Genomic DNA, 18212 nt, shown 5'->3' with positions numbered 1-18212 from the left:
GGTTGGACACGAAGATGGCAGGGTTTTACGGGTTCGCAGGTTAAGCTGCAGTTTGGACTGGTTCTTCCAAAGGTGGCGAACCTGGATGGGCAGTGTTCTGCGGGTTGACTGACCCGGAACAAACTTGAGGTTGGACACGAAGATGGTTGCGCAGCCTGGGTGGACCCCGGAGTCGTTTCACGGGTTCGTATGCCCGGAACAATGGTGAGACACACCGACGGTGATGAACCTGAATGGACACTATTCAGCGGGCTGCTGATCCGGAATAGCTTTGGGTGGCGTACGACGATAGTGACAGAGCAGGGGTTGACTGTAATCCGCAGGTTGACTGACCCGGAGAAAACTTGGTTGGACACGTGGATGGGTGGACCGATTATGAGGTTATATTCGCCGAAATGGTCGGCTTGGATGGTGTTTCACGGCTTCTAAAGGCCCGCACGGATGGTGTACTGTAATACCCGGGACCGACTAGTTGACCACCATTATGTCCTCACCGGAAGGCCAGTACACGGGATTCACCAATCTTCTCCGGTGTATCCAGGAGGCCCACGCGGCCCTATATTCCCTTACTATTCTGGAGCACTGTCTTTTTTCGACTTTCCCCTCTCACGGTTAACCACCTTCTCCTCCGATCTCGAATCTCTTTTTTTTCTTTTTCGTTCCTTTCTCTTTTCGTTCGGGGCTTGGGAAAGAATTTTGCTCGGATTGCCATATGTGTCAAGAGGTGAATCGATTTTTGTTAGTGGTCACATGGTTAAAGAAAAATAGCCAAAGAAACGTCCTAACTTTTATTTGACTATTTTACTTATGGGTAACTACAGGGGTTAGACAAAAAGGTTGAGATAGGCAAAATTTTGTCGAAGTTCAAGTCAGTATAACTTTGCGTAGAATGATCCGATTTTGACAAAATTGGAACCATCGGATGCGGAAACTCTTCTAGTACACTATCCGCATGCAAAATCTGAGACAGGTCCTTGGCCACCGGAGATGTTCCGGGTTTTCCAAGGGAATGTTAAAAATGCATTTTTACTTCTGCTTGTCATTTTATGTGACGTTTACTGCCATCATGTTTTATGCTTTCACCAGAAACTAGAACTAATATGCTGACCAATGGTGGCTGTAGATCGAGAATCGATCAAAACTACGCAGAGATATGGCCAATTTTGTAAAAACGGTCCCGGGAACATGATGAAATGATAAGACATCGGAATAATGCAAATATGAGTATCTAAATTTATGGCTTTGCGAGACGATGACTACAGAAACATTTCCAAAATGATAGTGTCCACTGCCACCCTTATAGCAGGTTCCAAGGGCCTTCCAGGAGGAGCCGGTTTTGGCACCATCTGGAATCATGCATATGTGGGTGTCAAAATTCATGTTTTCCCAAGACGATGAATATAGGATCTTTATTAAAGATATATTTTGAGGACTGTTAGACTCTCTGGCCAATTTGTAACATGTTCCGGATGTTCTGCGAAAGTGACATTTATTCAGGGTGTATGGCCAATTCGGTACCTTTTTCACGAAAATGGTCATATCTCTGCGTATACCTAATGTATTTTGAATCTGCAGCTAGCATTGGCCAGCATATTAGTTCTAGTTTCTGGGGAAAGCATAAAACATTATGGCAGTAAACGTCACATAAAATAACAAGCAGAAGAAAAAATGCATTTTTAACATACCCTTGGAAAACCCGGAACATCTCCGGTGGCCAAGGATCTATCACTGATTTTGCATGGGGAAAGTATACTAGAAGAGTTTCCACGTCCGATGGTCCCAATTTTATCGAAATCGGATTTTTCTACCCAAAGTTATGCTGATTTGAACATTGACAAAATTTTGCCTATCTCAACCTTTTTGTCTAACCCCTGTACATGCAAAGTCTCACATTTCTGGTTTAGTACTGTGTTTTTATGATGCAATATAGTTGGGGTATTGTCAGTTCGTAGGCTTATTGTTACCTTATACGGTAACAGTGTCTGCTGGTATCATTTTCGGCTGTTATCAATGAGTACAAGTACATGAATTCTTCAACCACTTCGATTTCGTCACCACTGATAGATACTCATGGTAAGTGGCAAAGATAGCCCTCGCTTGAGCATCTTCCTATCATGTACCTCGTCTTTGACATGAAACTACCTCTGATTGTTGATCGGTCACACCTACATTCTGTAATCTAGGTTCTCCAAACCACTCTACAGTTCAGAACTTCAGTCTACCAGGTCAATCCCGCTTGGCAGAAAACCAATAGTATCCCATGGTGTCCATAAATGCCCTTAAAGGCCATGCGCATGATTTACGATTTCGCTATGTCCAATCCAAATATTCTAAGTTTTCCAAATAATTCTGAAGATGAGACCAATTGGTCTACTTAGGCTAGTTCTCAATACAGAGCCAATAGCAACCCATGGTATCCAAACGGCCTCTTAGAGGCATTGCGCATGGTTTATGGTTTAGATGTTCAGATCAATTGGTCTACCAAGTCTACTGGGCTCAATACAAAGCCGATAGCAACCCGTGGTGTCCATATATTACCAGATGTTCTCCAAATCATTCTGTAGTTGAGGCCAATTGGCCTACTGGGCTCAATACGAAGCCGATAGCAACCCATGGTGTCCATACAGGCCCTTAGAGGCCATGTGCATGATTTTAGATCTAGTTATCTCCGAACTAGATGTTTTAAGCTCTCAAAATCATTCAGGAGTTGATACCAATTGGTCTACCAAGTTCACTGGGCTCAATACAGAGCCAATAGCAACTCACTGTGTCCATACAGGTTCTTAGAGGCAGTGCGACTTATTTACATTTTTCGATATGTTCAAACCGTATAATTCTACCTATACAGTCGTCTGTTGATGTAACAAACTATGAACAATATACCGTTTGAGCCATATACCCTACACCGCCTATTCGGAATTCCTTTTCCTTCGTTGGACGAATGTTATCCATTTTTTAACATTATTCTGGATTTCTCTATTAGGTCACTCAAATCCATCCTCTCTAAATGAAAAACAAAGAATCAGCTTTTGTACTTATTATTATATATTAATAAATTTCGCACTATAAGTAACGTTAAACAGGTTCAAGACTAATATTTTTAAGTAGAACGTTGAAACAGATATGTTTCAGTTGCAATAAATTAGATATACATTGGTGATGATAGGTTCCGGTGCCGCAGACGCTCTCAATACCATTTCCTCTCCAACACATTGATCACATTAAAAAAGAGTCGCTCTCGAGCAATGTCGATCGGTCGCTGGCCGGCCAGGTTCCGCAGACTCTTATCCGCTTTGGCACTAAGCAAAATCTCCACGATTCGTAGTTGATTCTGCTCGACTGCGTAGTGCAGTGGAGTGTCTCCACGACAGTCCTTCAGGTCAACAATGTCTTCGCTGCGGCAGCGACTAATGAGCAGCTTGATCACGTTCAGCCGACGCTCGCGGCAAGCTAGATGCAACGCCGTGCAACCGGATTTGTTCCTAACAATGACGCTGGCCCGATGATCTAGCAATATGTTGATCATGTCTAAATTGCCGCTGATGGCTGCTATATGCAACGCGGTGCAGCCGTCTCCATTGGTGACGTTGAGGTTGATCTTGATGGGTGCAATCGATTGCGAAGTGAATGGCTTTCTCAGGAGAGTGTAGAAGTCTGCAGAGTCGTTCAGACATCGTTGGCAGGTACAAAGCGGATGGCATATTTTTTCGGAAGAGTAGTCTTTCGGTTGTAGGTTGTTAATCAAAGGGGATGATGGGAAGACTTCCAGGCCCAAGTAATAGCAAGCCAACTTGGTATCGTATGCGGCTATTGCGCTCACTGCCTTATCGATCCGCTTCATTTCATCAATGTTGCGGTATTCCAGAAAGACTTCGTCGTCCAAAAGGTCATCATCGGAGATTAGGACATAGTTCTCGTTGCCAACAGGACAGCAATCAGAGGATTGCCGTCGCTTCAGCTCTTCTGCATGTGCATCCTTCAACATTTTCATGATCTTAGAATTATGAGCATATTTAGCGGGAGTTGCACCTACACGATTCGTTACGTTCACCGTAGCAGAGTGTTCCAACAGTGTTTCTACGATATCAGAAAACCCCCATTTAGCGGCATAATGCAGCGCAGTTTGTCCAAGCTTCGTTTGTGCATCGATATCAACATGTATTTTCATGTGCTCTGAAAAGTATAGCAAAGCTTTCACACATCCACTGTGGCCGTTTAGACAAGCTAAATGAAGCGATGTGTGTTGATCGTTACTCGTGCTATTGATGTTGATTCCGGAATGGAGAAGCAATAGAAGCAGATTTTGATGACCATTTGCCGCCGCATAGTGCAGAGCAGTCCAATTCTTTGCATCCACCGCATCCACATTCGGTTTGAGATTCAGAATGAGGGTGAGCAATTTTGGACTTCCGAGAGTAGCTGCGAGATGGATTGCGGCCAATCCATTATGGTTACGATCGTCAATGTGTGGCTGATAAGGTAACGATTCACATCTTATACAGCTACACAGAGGATGACACTTTTTGTTGGCACATTCAAGTAAAGACACGCTTGTATTGTTGAAGTCCTGGAATATACTCAGTATGTCGTCTTCTTCGTTGTTTTTCATCAAGGCAAACAGATAGTTTAGGAATTGATCCGCATTTTTGAAGCTCATTTCAGCATATTTCTTCAGTTGTATATCCTCGCACGACATCAGGTCTATTCCTAAGCGTTGGGATCGCTCGATACTGCAGCAACTGATGTAGACAATGACTGCCTCTAAAGTCGTTATAAGATACGTGTTTTGGCCATATTTATCTTTTGATATTTGTGATGTTGCTTCGCTTAGTTGAAATTCTTTGAGAAACGTCATATTCATTATCCAGTTTGTGAGACCTGTTTGAAGAATATGAAAGAGAGGAGTTAGCTGATGTTTTAAACTGTTCAATATGTTGAAAATAAATAAGTACAGAATTCTGCATCTGCGTAAACCAAGTGCGCAACGCATTGCAAATTTTGATCAAATCAAACTGAATAGGTATGTTGAATATGCTTATAATAAAACTGTATATGTAGAGAACATTGCAAACTTTCTATCACTGCTCTTGGCTTTTTCCTACACTAAGTGTACGTAAAGGATATTATAGGATTACTCTAAAACTTGAAGATCCATAGTGGTATATACCAATCGACTTAGCTTGACGAACTGAGGTGTCGTCTGTGTGTGCGTGTGTATGTATGTATGTGCGCAAAACTCACTCATTTTTTAGCACATAGGTACTCTTATCGGATTTTACTCGCAACAAGTTACATTCGACGGTTTGAAATTCGGTCAGATATGGGCTCAAAAGTAATGTTTTTTTAAAGGCGCCATTACCGCTAGGTGGATTAATCAGGTTTATAAATATGTTATATTTTAGGGCATCAAAAAAGGAAAGTTTCATTATTGCAGTAGATTCAATTTAAAACACAATCATATGTTCGTCAATCTATCCTGACCAAGGAGTGTAAAGCCCCAAACGCAATACAACGGAACGGCAACGGAAAGGGAAAATTTGACAGTTAGCCCATATATTTTCTGTCAAATTTTCCGTTTCCGTCGCCGTTCCGTTGTATTACGTTTGGGGCTTAAAAATGCAGAAATCAAACAAAGCCGTACACTAATTACGTAAGCATTTATATGGGAAAGGGGGGCTTAGTATTTTCTTACCATCCATATAAATAAAACATATTTCATTCATATAACGCAAAAGGGGGTGGGTTGTTCATTTTTTTTACGATTTCTTACCAAAATATATGGGGGTGTAAAGATTGTATGTTTCCTATACGATGTCAACGAATCAAAACTATAAAATTCAAAATAGTACATTATAGTCTGGGTATTAATAAAAATCCATTAAATATGTATTCATGTTGATTTTATTAAAATAATAACTTCTTCGGCTCTCAATTAATTAGTTTGTGGTTTGGGATTCAAATATATGGAGATCGCTATAATACAATCTTCTTCTGTATATTTACCGAAATTTATGACAATTTTCTACAAAGCTTCATCGTTGAGAATGCTGGCAGCTTTCATCTGCTTACTAGTAGTTCCAGAAATAGAATTTGTTCATTATTGTAATTTTCTTCTATACGAAATTCTTCCAACATTGTAAACATACTAACAGAGCTCCCTACCACTTTGTTCCTTCGGGAATGCCATCTTTCAATTTAATTGGTAGTTCTTGGAATATTCTCGAGAATATTCGAATAGATAGACTGCAGCGTAGGTGGTTGGTAGTTTGGTGCTAATCTCGCAACTCGTCTTTTTTTTACCATTTTTCTGATCCGTCCAAGCACATAAGCACATAAATTCATTGAGCTGCGCTGGCGTTGATTTTTTAAGCTCAGAAAAAGCATCTGGTATTCTTTCCGCTGGCTGGGTTGGATACTCTTAAAAGCTTCATCGCTTGCAAATGCGTTCTGTAGGTTGTTCTGTTGGATATACTTGAATAAATTTGTCGAAACTCCGCTTGACATGGGTTGATAATGGCCTTATCAAAGTCTGATAAGACTACGGGTGGATCCAGATCAAGTTCCAAGTGTTCCGCTTTTTCAGCGATTAATGTCAATAGTTTTCTGTACAATGTTTCACTCTTGGAGGTCATCTATGCATAGATGGCTGGGAATACGTGTTGGTGACTGGACGCACAACTGCCATGAATGGTTAGTAGCTATCGGACTATCCCTGGTACAGTATAGAATGTAGCGTCAGCCTTCGACAATCGCTTCAAGTTTTCGTTACTACCGTTTTGACTCGAAGTCCGGACACCTAAGCACTGATGAATTTTCATTTCAATATTTCAAACGGAATTAAGTACCTGACACTGAGTGATAACACACCCTGTCAAGATTAACTTATCAAATTTGCTGTAGTGTACTGAAAATGACATTTTGTATGCATGAAATAGCTAATATAATCGAAAACATTGAGCATCGCTTGATTCGAAATCCGGACACAGTATAAGGGATGCTTCAAATACCGGACAATTTTGCTTCGAATTTCCGGACACCTCGAGTTTGGCCTATATTGATTCTCAAATAGCCAATTTAATCCGTTCAAAGACAGCTAGCATAAAGCATTCATATTTCTCGATTAATATAAATCCGTAAAGTATGGTTTCTATACAGATTTGTATGGAAATCTGGCATCCCCCGGTTGTGTGTATCATCCGAAGTTTCTGCTCTGAGATTGACCAGCTACCAAAAAGCAGCCTTTGAAACCAAGCGGGATCATTTAACTGCATTGCAACAATGGGAATCTAATAATTTCATAGAATCTCCCCCCTCTCCCCTTTCAAAGTAGATCAATAATACCAGAAATAAATATGATAGAGGGAACTGTCTCGATTTCCATCTCACTGAATATATGTTCCTCTCATCGCGAAGCAAAGAAATACGGCACCAAATTCGTCGATTTTTCATCAACTGCGGAAAAAACACAAAAATAATAAATAAATCAAACACCTTTTAATTTTTTTGTTTTTGATGGGATGAACATCGGAGAATTAAAATTATGCATTATCTTATTATTGTTAAGATATACTTCGAAATAAAGACATTAGTGGAATTTATGTGTCTTTTGAAATCCGTTTCACTTTGCTATTAGAAATCAAGGATTGAAAGGAGTGATTGAACAATTGAATTCATGCGGGCGTGTCCGAGAAAAGTTGAGTTTTTTATTTGGCGGGTGTCGTTCACAACGTGTCTTTTTATACAATTCTGTTAAAAAGCTAATTTTACGAACTTGTTTTTTTTTTTCTACAAAAAAGTGAATGGTTAAAAAATACATTTGAAGACAACCTTTCACTAGAAACTGAAGGCAAGTTTTGCTACTTGTGTACAATTAATAAAGTGATATCATTTACAATATGTGTATAAGTATATATCGATAAGCTGAGAGCAAGCAATGTTCCTTTTAGGGTGTAGCAACTCAAATTTAATGAACTTGCAACAACGCTTACTCATTACGAATCATTTGATTTAAATTAACTTAACTGATTAACAGTTATTTAACATCATTTCAGCATGTCCGGAAATCGAAGCAATTGTAAAAACTTGCCTCGAAGTCCGGACATACAGAAAATGTAATAAAAATTATAAAACTATGAATTCCCAAGCAATTTCTCTAATTCATGACTAAGAGTGCTATCATACTATGGTTATAAATTACTAATAACGGGTATATGGGCAAATGATAGAATATAGAAAATATGAGCTTAGTTTTTCTAATGTTGAGTGAGTAAAGTTGAGCAGCATTCTCAGAAAAACGAAATTCACCGTTGATTATGACATGCCTTCAACTTTTACAAGTTTTTACCACAGATCACGGATTACTTACATTTGATAAATGGTTTCAAGTCTAAGAATCGTTCCCTGCACTGATAACCCAAGAAATACTTGTTGAGATGGTAAATAAAGTCAAATAACAATTGAAGTTTCCGGCTTTCGAAGCGTCCGGCAATTCGCAGCAAAACGGTACCGAAAATCAAAATACGATCCTCGCCTTCTACACAATCAGCAATATTGTTGCTAATGGTGGTTTTATAACGGTCTGGTATAATCAAGTCTTCCAAATCCTGTGGCTCTTTTTCAGCGCTTCGCAGTCCGTGACGAACTCTTTCAACTTGTTTACGTTGGGCATTTGTGTTCAACCGTGTTTGAACAGAAGTAGGATGTTTTGCTAATTCTAGTCGCATCAGTTTCACGGAGCCACTGGAATCCTCCATTGTTCTTCTTTCCAATGCATTCCGGTACTTCATTTTAGCTACAGCAACTGGATCTGGACCATGGTTGTGCTCGGTGACAGAAACAACTTCTTGCTTTCCACGAATTTCTTTCGTTACGGACGGTTGCGGTGGCTTCGGAATCTGCATTCCCAATACAACGTACCGTCGATCTAAAAATATAATGAAAATTAATTATGCGACACATGTGTTTACATATACATGATAGAGTTATGTTCATACCTTCATACCCACGTGCGTTCATTTTACTTACCGGTCCTCTGCTTTTGTAAAAAATGTGCCCTTGCGACACTGGCAAATCGCATTTTTTTAGCTTTTCACAAATTCCACCGAGCTCGAAGTGTTTGAATTTGATAACCCGGCAGGACCTTCTCCTGGATCATCTGGAAGAATGCTTCCAGAACGCGATGTAGCAACATATTCATTTTTTGTCGTACTTGGCTCAATAGCTTCGATCAACGGCAACAACGACGACGACGACGATTCTCTGATGGACGACGAAGACTCACATGGTGGTACAGTGGCGTAGCCAGTATTGTTTTCCGAAAAAAAAAAAAATAGTTTTGTGTATTGTTTTCCGAAAAAAAAATTCGAAAAAAAAATTTTTTTCTTAAGGTTTTGTCTTGGGGGGGGGGGGTGTGGTTATGTCAAAATCCGCCCCCCTGTGGCTACGCCACTGTGGTGGTCCCATTTCGTCGTCGGAAAACCCGAGAAAATCACTTTCGGAATTTGACATATTTTTCGAATGTTTATCACTATGTACTATGAAAACTGCAACTACGGTGTTTGTTACAGAATAACGCATGTAAATGGCCATTACCACTCTTTGTGCTGATGGACAATAGATTTAGGTAGTTTTTGTTTCGTGCTGGTATATTGGCGAGCTTTTCAAATGTGGAAATATTCTCAGTGATTGTGAAGCGCTTCAATTGCAATAGTATTGCAGCATTAATGCCTAAATCCACAAATGCTACATTCTAGACTGACCAGATAATTTGGGTGAAAAAAACGGAACGAACGCACTGGTGGCTGGTGGCTGGAACGGTGGTGGCTGGCCCAATTATTACTTCCGGTCTTTTACTATACTTAGTATAGTAACCCAACAAACAACGACAAGCTACAAATAAGCATCTAGGTTGAATTATTGTTTATTTGTGATCTTTGTAGCTGAATAAAATGGATGCTGAATAATTTGCTAGACAGATTTCATTTCAGCATTTAATGTAACTAATATTCGACATGGCATATTTATTTGTTTACTACCTTTATTTGAAGTCGAACTTACGTTTTCGTTTTATCACATTTCAGCACATTGGGGAAGTTTAACAATGTACTGAACTAATGATTTTTAAAGTTCTCTGTTCGACTATGATGTGATGCTCTGAAAGGGTGGTCGAATTGAGTTTGAATAGTAAGTTAATAAGCAGGCATTAGCCATCCTTCTTAACCTTTGTCCTTCTTAACCATTGGATTTCAAATTTATCTAATCTATCGCACAGTGGGAAAAACATGCTTTTTCAGTTTGAGAGAAAATCTGGGTTCTAGATCTGGGAAATTTGATTTATAGAAAAATAATGATTTATTTTCATGACATGCTTTTTATTTTCGTGATTTATTAAACTGTCGGAGATTATAACGAACAAACCTGCTGGAGCAATAAAAAAAATCATGCATTCATGCGGAACTAAATTTACTAAAAGCCGGACATAACGCCGTTGAATAACATCGGAAAATTATTGAATCTTTGATGTGTGGAATCCCAATATTATCGAATGGATGTTGATCTCTATTGCGGCGAAATAATTGAAATTATCTTAGCATTTGACAATCATATCGCAACCGATTATCAAAAGATTCTGAGGAAGGCCGAATATACATTGATTTTATTTTCATAAATTCATAAATAGCATTGGGGACGGATTTTATTTTATCGTTTATCGACATTATTTTTACGTATTTTTCCTAGTGTGCGATGGTTATGACTGGTTGAACAATGGTTGAAATAAAAAATTGTACAGTTATTAACAAACTGTAGTTTGACAGATCGACTTATTGAATAAGAGTCCAATTATGATTCATATTCAGCAATAAGATTATTTATGTTATGCACTGAGTGAGCCATATCTAACAAATCAAGGATGGCGCGGATGACAACGTTACCGGCGGATGATCAAATGACAGCAGTACGAGACCCGATTTAGGAAAATTTTAAAATGATTACATATATGAAAATAGCAATTGCTTCAAAATACGTTCATTGGAGATCTTACTGATGTTACCTTCTATGCGTTATTATTTTCGAAGAATTCACATGTAGCTGAATTGAGGCTTAGTAAAATGCTTATTAAAGGTTTAACGAATCAGTTAATAAAGTTGTTTTTCAAAATGAGATGATGTAGTTGTATAACTTCGCCAGAATTGTGTGAACAAAGCTTGAACAGAAGTTATGATAAGAAATAGTACAGACATAATTCAATACAGCGCTGAATTAAATCATCACACTGATGTTTGTTCAACTAGTGAATGTTTGTTGGGAATAGTCAAGCATTCGTTCTACATATTACTAATATGGGGGTAAGCGTGGTGAATTGTTATAGAATTTAAAAAGAAAACGAATGCTAAGACCAAGTGCCACTGGATGACTCCAAACGGGCCAGTATAATGTGGGGTAGTCAGGGTTTAACTAAATTAGCTAATAGTATAACTTATTTTGCCACGCACCAATTTCAGTATAATTTGTTTCTACGAATCGAATTCCTAGAAGTTAGGTTTTCAGCATTACTTAGCGCAAGAGAGGGTTTAAACTCTGCGTTAAACTGAATTTTATTCGCCGATTCGGGGCGTTATCATGAGTGATCAGCACTCATGGAACACATTGTTTAACGCGAATGTCAACCGGGTTCGATCAAAAGTGTAAGATTTAGTGTAATTAGTTTAATTATTTTTATTTTTAGGCATCAAACGTTAGGAGCATGTTTTCAGCGTCGCACAGCCCAGGAGAGGGTGTAAGCTCACAACGGTATAGTGTAGGTCGTCCTCGATTGGGGTCCTGTGGGTCGCATGTAGTGGCTGTGCTCGGGGCAGTTATGTGTTGAAAGCGGTTTCGGGGCAGTTAGGATTGAGTTTTAATATAAACAGATGTAGGATTGAACAAAGTTATAACCTTTAAGGTGCATATTGTGGAGACTATTGACAGCCAAAGCGTTGAGGATAAGCTTTTAGTTAGCAACTGAATTAATTTATCCGATTTGGAATCCTAGATTGAATAGTAGGTATATATGGACAATAATAGAAACTATATACAGTTATCATTTTATTAAGTATTGAGGATATGTTTTTGGTTAAGTTGAGTATCAGATGGGCATGTGTGATTAATTAATAAGACAGAATTATTAGAACTGTATTTTTGTCTTTGTAGTAAGATTAATTACTTACTAATGTTTTGCGGGCCGGCGAGTGAAAGCGGCCCAATTCTTTCAGACGACCAGTGATGAAGAAAATCTTATTGTTCCGGTATCAGCAGTGGTATTCATATTCATAACAACCACCGTCAATACAGGAAGTCTGTGTTCACAACGTGATTACTTCAAGGACAATCCCAACATCTTCTGTGAATTGCAGATAAGTATTGCGTTTATATTTTAATTGCACTGAGCTCGTTCTAATCTGATCGATGAATGAATTTACTTGTCACTAATCAATATCATTAGTAAATTTAAATATTCCCGTAGATTAGAAAAGCAAGTGCATATATCTCTATTTTATGGCAACATATCACAACGGAACGGACCCTTGGGAGCCTTAAGTAAGATCTCGGTCCGGTTGCATCTAAGGAGATCTTAGTGCAGTGCACACCGGACGTGTTGCCCAGTAGACGTATCGCTCAGCGGTATTTAAATACAACGCAGATAGGCTATGGTCAGAGGGTGCGTTGATATTACAAGATTACAAGATTACAAGAAAAAAACAAAACGAACGCACTTGCGAAACGGGGCACCTTGTGACACAATTTTATTGGTGTGGAAATTTCAAAATTTTGAAGCGTAATTTTCATTCTCCGTATAAGAAGTTAGAAAAATATTTTAAAGTTATCACCATAATCTTTTATTGTATTAAAACAATAATATTCATGACATTCAAACTACATATAGAATATTGATTCATAATATTTTAAAATAAATTAAAAAGCAGTAGTTGTCCAAAATCCGACTTTTATTTAATACTCCATTTTTCACATTTTAATCATATGAGACTGACGAAAGCTATCGGTAAATGTTATTTTACACCAATAACAGTAATGTGGATTTTCAAATGTAGCATTAAAATATACGAGAAAGGCAAAAATATCAACATTTTCAAATATAAAGACAAACAAATATTTACATTTTTTAAATTATGCCAAACGACTTTATGATTTTCACGAAGTCCGTCCAATTATTTGGTTTCGCCGACGACATTGATATCATGGCACGTAACTTTGAGAGGATGGAGGAAGCCTACATCAGATTGAAAAGCGAAGCTAAACGGATTGGACTAGTCATCAACACGTCGAAGACGAAGTACATGATAGGAAGAGGCTCAAGAGAGGTCAATGTAAGCCACCCACCACGAGTTTCTATCGGTGGTGACGAAATCGAGGTGGTTGAAGAATTCGTGTACTTGGGCTCACTGGTGACCGCCGATAACGATACCAGCAGAGAAATTCGGAGGCGCATAGTGGCTAGAAATCGTATGTACTTTGGACTCCGCAAGACGCTCCGCTCGAATAGAGTTCGCCGCCGTACCAAACTGGCTATCTACAAAACGTTTAGAAGACCGGTAGTTCTCTACGGACAGGAAACCTGGACGATGCTCGTGGAGGACCAACGCGCACTGGGAGTTTTTGAAAGGAAAGTGTTGCGTACCATCTATGGTGGGGTGCAGATGGCGGACGGTACGTGGAGGAGGCGAATGAACCACGAGTTGCATCAGCTTTTGGGAGAACCATCCATCGTTCACACCGCGAAAATCGGAAGATTGCGGTGGGCCGGGCACGTAGCCAGAAGGTCGGACAGTAATTCGGTGAAAATGGTTCTCGACAACGATCCGACGGGAACAAGAGGCGAGGTGCACAGCAGGTAAGGTGGATCGATCAGGTGGAGGACGATTTGCGGACCCTCCGCAGACTGCATGGTTGGCGAAGTGCAGCCATGGACCGAGTTGAATGGAGAAGTCTTTTATGTGCAGCACAGGCCACTCTGTCCTTAGTCTGATAATAAATAAGACTTTAGGCCAAACAACCTACAACCAGTAAAATAAACTCTATTTTTTTTCTAAATTTTTTGGTTTCTATGTAATAATTTAAACTTTACACTACGTAACAATTTATCGTATTATGCTTCAAATTCTATAAAAAAAAAAATTCTTATTAAAAAAATAAATTTAAAAAAGCTTACTGTTCATTCAGCACTTCCACAGTTAGTAACTGCGAGGTTTCTAAGCCAAGATACCATTTTTGCATTCGTATGAGACTAACACGATGATACTTTCATGCCTAGGGAAATCGAGACAATTTCCAATCCGAAAATTGGCCAGACCGGCACCGGGAATCGAACCCAGCCACCCTCAGCATGGTCTTGTTTGATCTTCCTTTGTAGCCGCGCGTCTTACCGCTAGGCTAAGGAGGGCCCCTATGTGTAGGGGTGGTGCGGTGGGGGTAAATTGGAGACTCTAAAAACTGCTGTTGTTTATCAAGTGGCTATCAAGATGTTGCATTGTTCAATGCAGGTGTGTCAATGCTTATCGTATTGGTTATCAAAGCCCGTTCTGAAAAAATTAAAAAAAAAAATTTAAATATGTTATTTATTTTGATCATTAATAATTAGTTCAAAATACTTCAATTTTGTTTTGGGCGGGGTAAAATGGTCAGTTGGTGGAAAAGTAAACCATCTTGTGAATAATGCAAATAAGTCGGTTAAAATATTTTAAAACAAATACATATTTATAATAATTTTCAAAATGTTACAATCCAAGCAACGTAGCGTGTGACGTCAAATTCGCGTGGTACACTGTGAAAAAGTGGAAAAAACACACTTAATCGAAATGACCCAACCGTGCCTGCGCTCGTCTATGGAATCTATGGTGTCTATAAAAAGATATTTTAGTTACAAGATACACATTGTCGCTGTCGTCGCTGTCCGGAACATCTTTTGCTGGCGATAATTCTTCGTTTTATCACAGACAAGCAGACGATCCGAGGTTGAACAAAATGAAAGGGCTGGCAAAATGTTATCAAAATTCATTTGACTCTGTAAAATATCAACCGGTTTCTTTGGTTTTGGAAGAGTTCGACAGGAAATTCATCTAGTTTTGAAAAACTGGTTCAAAATCATGTTCTGAACGCAAAAGAAATTGATTGTTTGAGATCATGTCAAAAATGCAAGTTTTTGTGCCCCTATATTATTTACATGGGTGAAATATTGGCCCTAATTATATTTTTTTTACAGAAACTAGAGCTTTTACTGAGTTGATTGATATGTTGATATCACAGATCGGATGACAAACATCTGTGATATGGCCGTTTACGTGAACGTGGTGCAGTTTATGGAAATATTCGCTTACAAATGTATAAATTGTACGATACTGTGTATGGAGCGTAAATGACCAGATCTCCCTTCTATTCACTTCCTTCTACACAGTCTAAATCTGATTTATAAATGATCCCACTGTCAACCGAATCGATTCAGGGTAAAATTTGAGCTAGTTCCTCTCTATTTCTCTGTCAGAACATTGCTCACTTTACCCTTAGACGACATGACCAATTTACCCCCATTGTTACATGTTTTTCAAATCACACCTGAACCCAGAGAAAAATAAAAATAAAAAAGCTATTTTACATCAACTAGTACCGCTTCGTAACAAGCCTAATGAACAATGTAAACAATATTTTCGTTTAGAACTAACTCAGAGTTTTCATGGCTTAAATGCCACAGTGTTTTGACTAAAATCTAGCTGTTAAGTAGTTATTTCATGATTTAAAATAGCTGGTAGAGCATGAAATGCTTAAATCATGGTGTTACATGAAAAAAAAAAAATTTCAGAAATCAATAAATATGGGATAAACAAGCTGTTACCCACTTTCCCCGCGCCCGCCTGTTCACTTTTCCTCCGCTACCCCTATTGCCCAAACAAAAAAGGTCAGTGAAAATGTCTTTGTCCCTATATGCAGAGTATAAAGAAAGTATATTGCGTTTTATTTTTACTGAAACAAATAATGGTGACAAACTGTGGTTTAGGTATATGAATATTTCAAAAGCAAATCATGTGGCAATGCTTTGGTCTTAAAATTCACAACTAATCAATTTTTAAACCAAAATCTCATAGAGAATCAGGTACTTTCTAAGATGTCTTGCAGATAATCATTGTCTGTTGTAGTTTGGAACAATCGCTTGTTGAAGTTGAGTTCCATCCTAACAGACGACAATGTCGCTCTCACTGGCATTGTTAGTTTTATATTCGCTGATTCTGACTTTACTTTCACTAGAAACTAGTGCTGACAATATTATGTGACTGTTATAAACGCTACGATTGTTCAATGCGATTTGCATCGCAATATCCGCTACAAACATTGTACCTATATAGTGTGCATTATTACTCACCCGTTTTCGTGATAACGAATATCAACAATGGGATTATATCGTCCATCGTCGCCATCAGGTTTGGGTCAACACCGTGCTTCACCAAAGTGGCGCGTTCGCGGGCAATAATCTCGAAAGCTTTCCTCAAACAAGCGCTCTTATCAATAGCTGTGCGACAATCGTCGATCCGCAACAGTTCCTTCTTGACCGCGGGGATTACGTCAGTGTAGCTTCGTTTCAGGTTCATCTCGGTGATGTGAATGTCCGACAGGTTACGAATCGTTTTGTTGAAGGATTCAACCTGATCTCCTAGACATACGTTGATCACATCTGCAACATGGTCATATAACTTGTCCATCATGTATGTCTCTACGGCAAGTTTGACATTGCGTTTCAGATGGGCATCTTTCTGGCATCGATCTTTCAGTTTGCGGTTTTGTAGCATAATATCTAAACAATTTATGTATAACTTTTTAACATCTTCTTTGTACTGTTTGAGATTCCATTTGCTGAAATCAGATCTGCATTTGGTGAAGCTTTGTACTGCCGAATCGATTTTGGAAAACACATATCGTGGCTTTGCTACTGATCGAATGAATTCCACTGCGTCTTGTAGCTTTCTGATGGTTGTAAGGCTGCCGAAATCGTCTTCGATTATAACTCCATAACGGCGAGTATCACATAGCGGTCGTTCAACACACCATACTTTGTATTTCAGTCCATTAGTGTAGAACACCTCTTCGAAAAGAATAGTTGCTTTCAACCCGCCAGTGACCAGTTGACGCCCATTAAGGCGTATATCGGCACAGCTCAGATTGGTAAAATGCGTCTCCGGAAGCTCTTCATTCGGAACAAGTATTTGAGCGAGAAGAAACTCTTGATCCGCTAGGCATCTGTCATTGATGGTTCCACTACGAGGCACACAGATAATCCATCCTTCGATAGGCGCCGTTTCCAGGAAGATTTGATGATCACTTTGAAGCTTTCGATAAAAAGGGTTTTTCGAAATGTCTTCATCGTAATGCATGTCCATTGTCTATCGAGCGTACATCATTAGTAGTTCTCCAATCGTAAATTATTATTGAATCCATTAGCTTACCGCTTTTTATTTTCTTCCTTTGACGAAGAAAGTCACATTGTACAATGCTCACAAATCCGACTGTCCCCACCGAAAACCAAAGAACTACAAAAACCAGCGATCTGAAATTGATATCTAGACTCAGTAACTACAAAAACATTTCTAAGTCATCTTTGTGCTTTGTGCTACGTTCTTTCACTTTGACTTCACTCGCTTACCTGACGATGTAGAGTGTGCAATCGTACTACAACTACACTAGATTTCCTCCTTATACCATACAGCAATGTTATTTTGCATCATATGTCTATGCCAAGCCTACATCGAAGAAAGGCATTCGCTTTGCTCGTGCAATCATCGTTTCTGCCTATAATGCTTTCAGTCCTCTAACTTGAACTTCAAATGCACCACCTTACTTATGTCTAGCTATATTGCTGATAACGATGATTTAATAACGTGCTAGACTAATGTTTTTACGTGCCTAAGGATTGTGATATGCTCGGTTTGCGTATAGGAGTGTGCGTACTGAACTGGTGGAAATTGACAGAGTTTCACAAAGCAAAAATAAAGTCATGGTTCGTGATCAGCTGTATGCACTCGTGACGCTTGTGACAGACCGATGGAAGTAGAGTATGAGGAATAAATTTCGGGTCAGCAGCTGTATGATGCGATTTACTATAGGTACGTCGCTACAAAGCCGTCAATATAATTTTATTTTGTACCCTTCCAACAACGCCCACGTTTTTAGTT

At 39.0% G+C, this 18212-nt stretch overlaps 1 protein-coding gene across 2 annotated transcripts; it reads right to left on the bottom strand.

Annotated features, from left to right (window-relative positions):
• Positions 1–3022: 3022 nt before the first annotated feature.
• On the bottom strand, positions 3023–18008 carry LOC134224995 (ankyrin repeat domain-containing protein 27-like). Of its 2 annotated transcripts, none has more exons than XM_062704720.1 (4): positions 17684–18008; positions 17487–17600; positions 16409–17423; positions 3023–4878 (listed from the first exon to the last, which is right to left on the bottom strand). In XM_062704720.1, exons 3-4 carry the CDS (start codon positions 17418–17420, stop codon positions 3188–3190), a joined length of 2703 nt encoding a protein of 900 aa, XP_062560704.1. In that variant the 5' UTR covers positions 17421–17423; positions 17487–17600; positions 17684–18008; the 3' UTR covers positions 3023–3187. The 2 variants fall into 2 exon arrangements, with proteins under 2 accessions (XP_062560704.1, XP_062560703.1); XM_062704719.1 differs by having other exon boundaries at positions 17487–17587.
• Positions 18009–18212: the final 204 nt, after the last annotated feature.

The sequence above is a fragment of the Armigeres subalbatus genome, chromosome 3 (assembly GCF_024139115.2).
Source record: "Armigeres subalbatus isolate Guangzhou_Male chromosome 3, GZ_Asu_2, whole genome shotgun sequence".
In the NCBI taxonomy this organism is placed as follows: domain Eukaryota; kingdom Metazoa; phylum Arthropoda; class Insecta; order Diptera; family Culicidae; genus Armigeres; species Armigeres subalbatus.
Note: the sequence above shows the minus strand (reverse complement) of the source record. Positions and strands in the feature narration are given on the sequence as shown.

Bases quoted from the DNA above. Each gene is read 5' to 3' on its own strand.
- LOC134224995 (XM_062704720.1), bottom strand. From the start codon at position 17,420: ATGGACATGCATTACGATGAAGACATTTCGAAAAACCCTTTTTATCGA. The intron at 4,879-16,408 runs GTGAGTAATAAT...TTCTTCAAACAG, and splicing joins ATTCGTTATCACGAAAACGG to GTCTCACAAACTGGATAATG.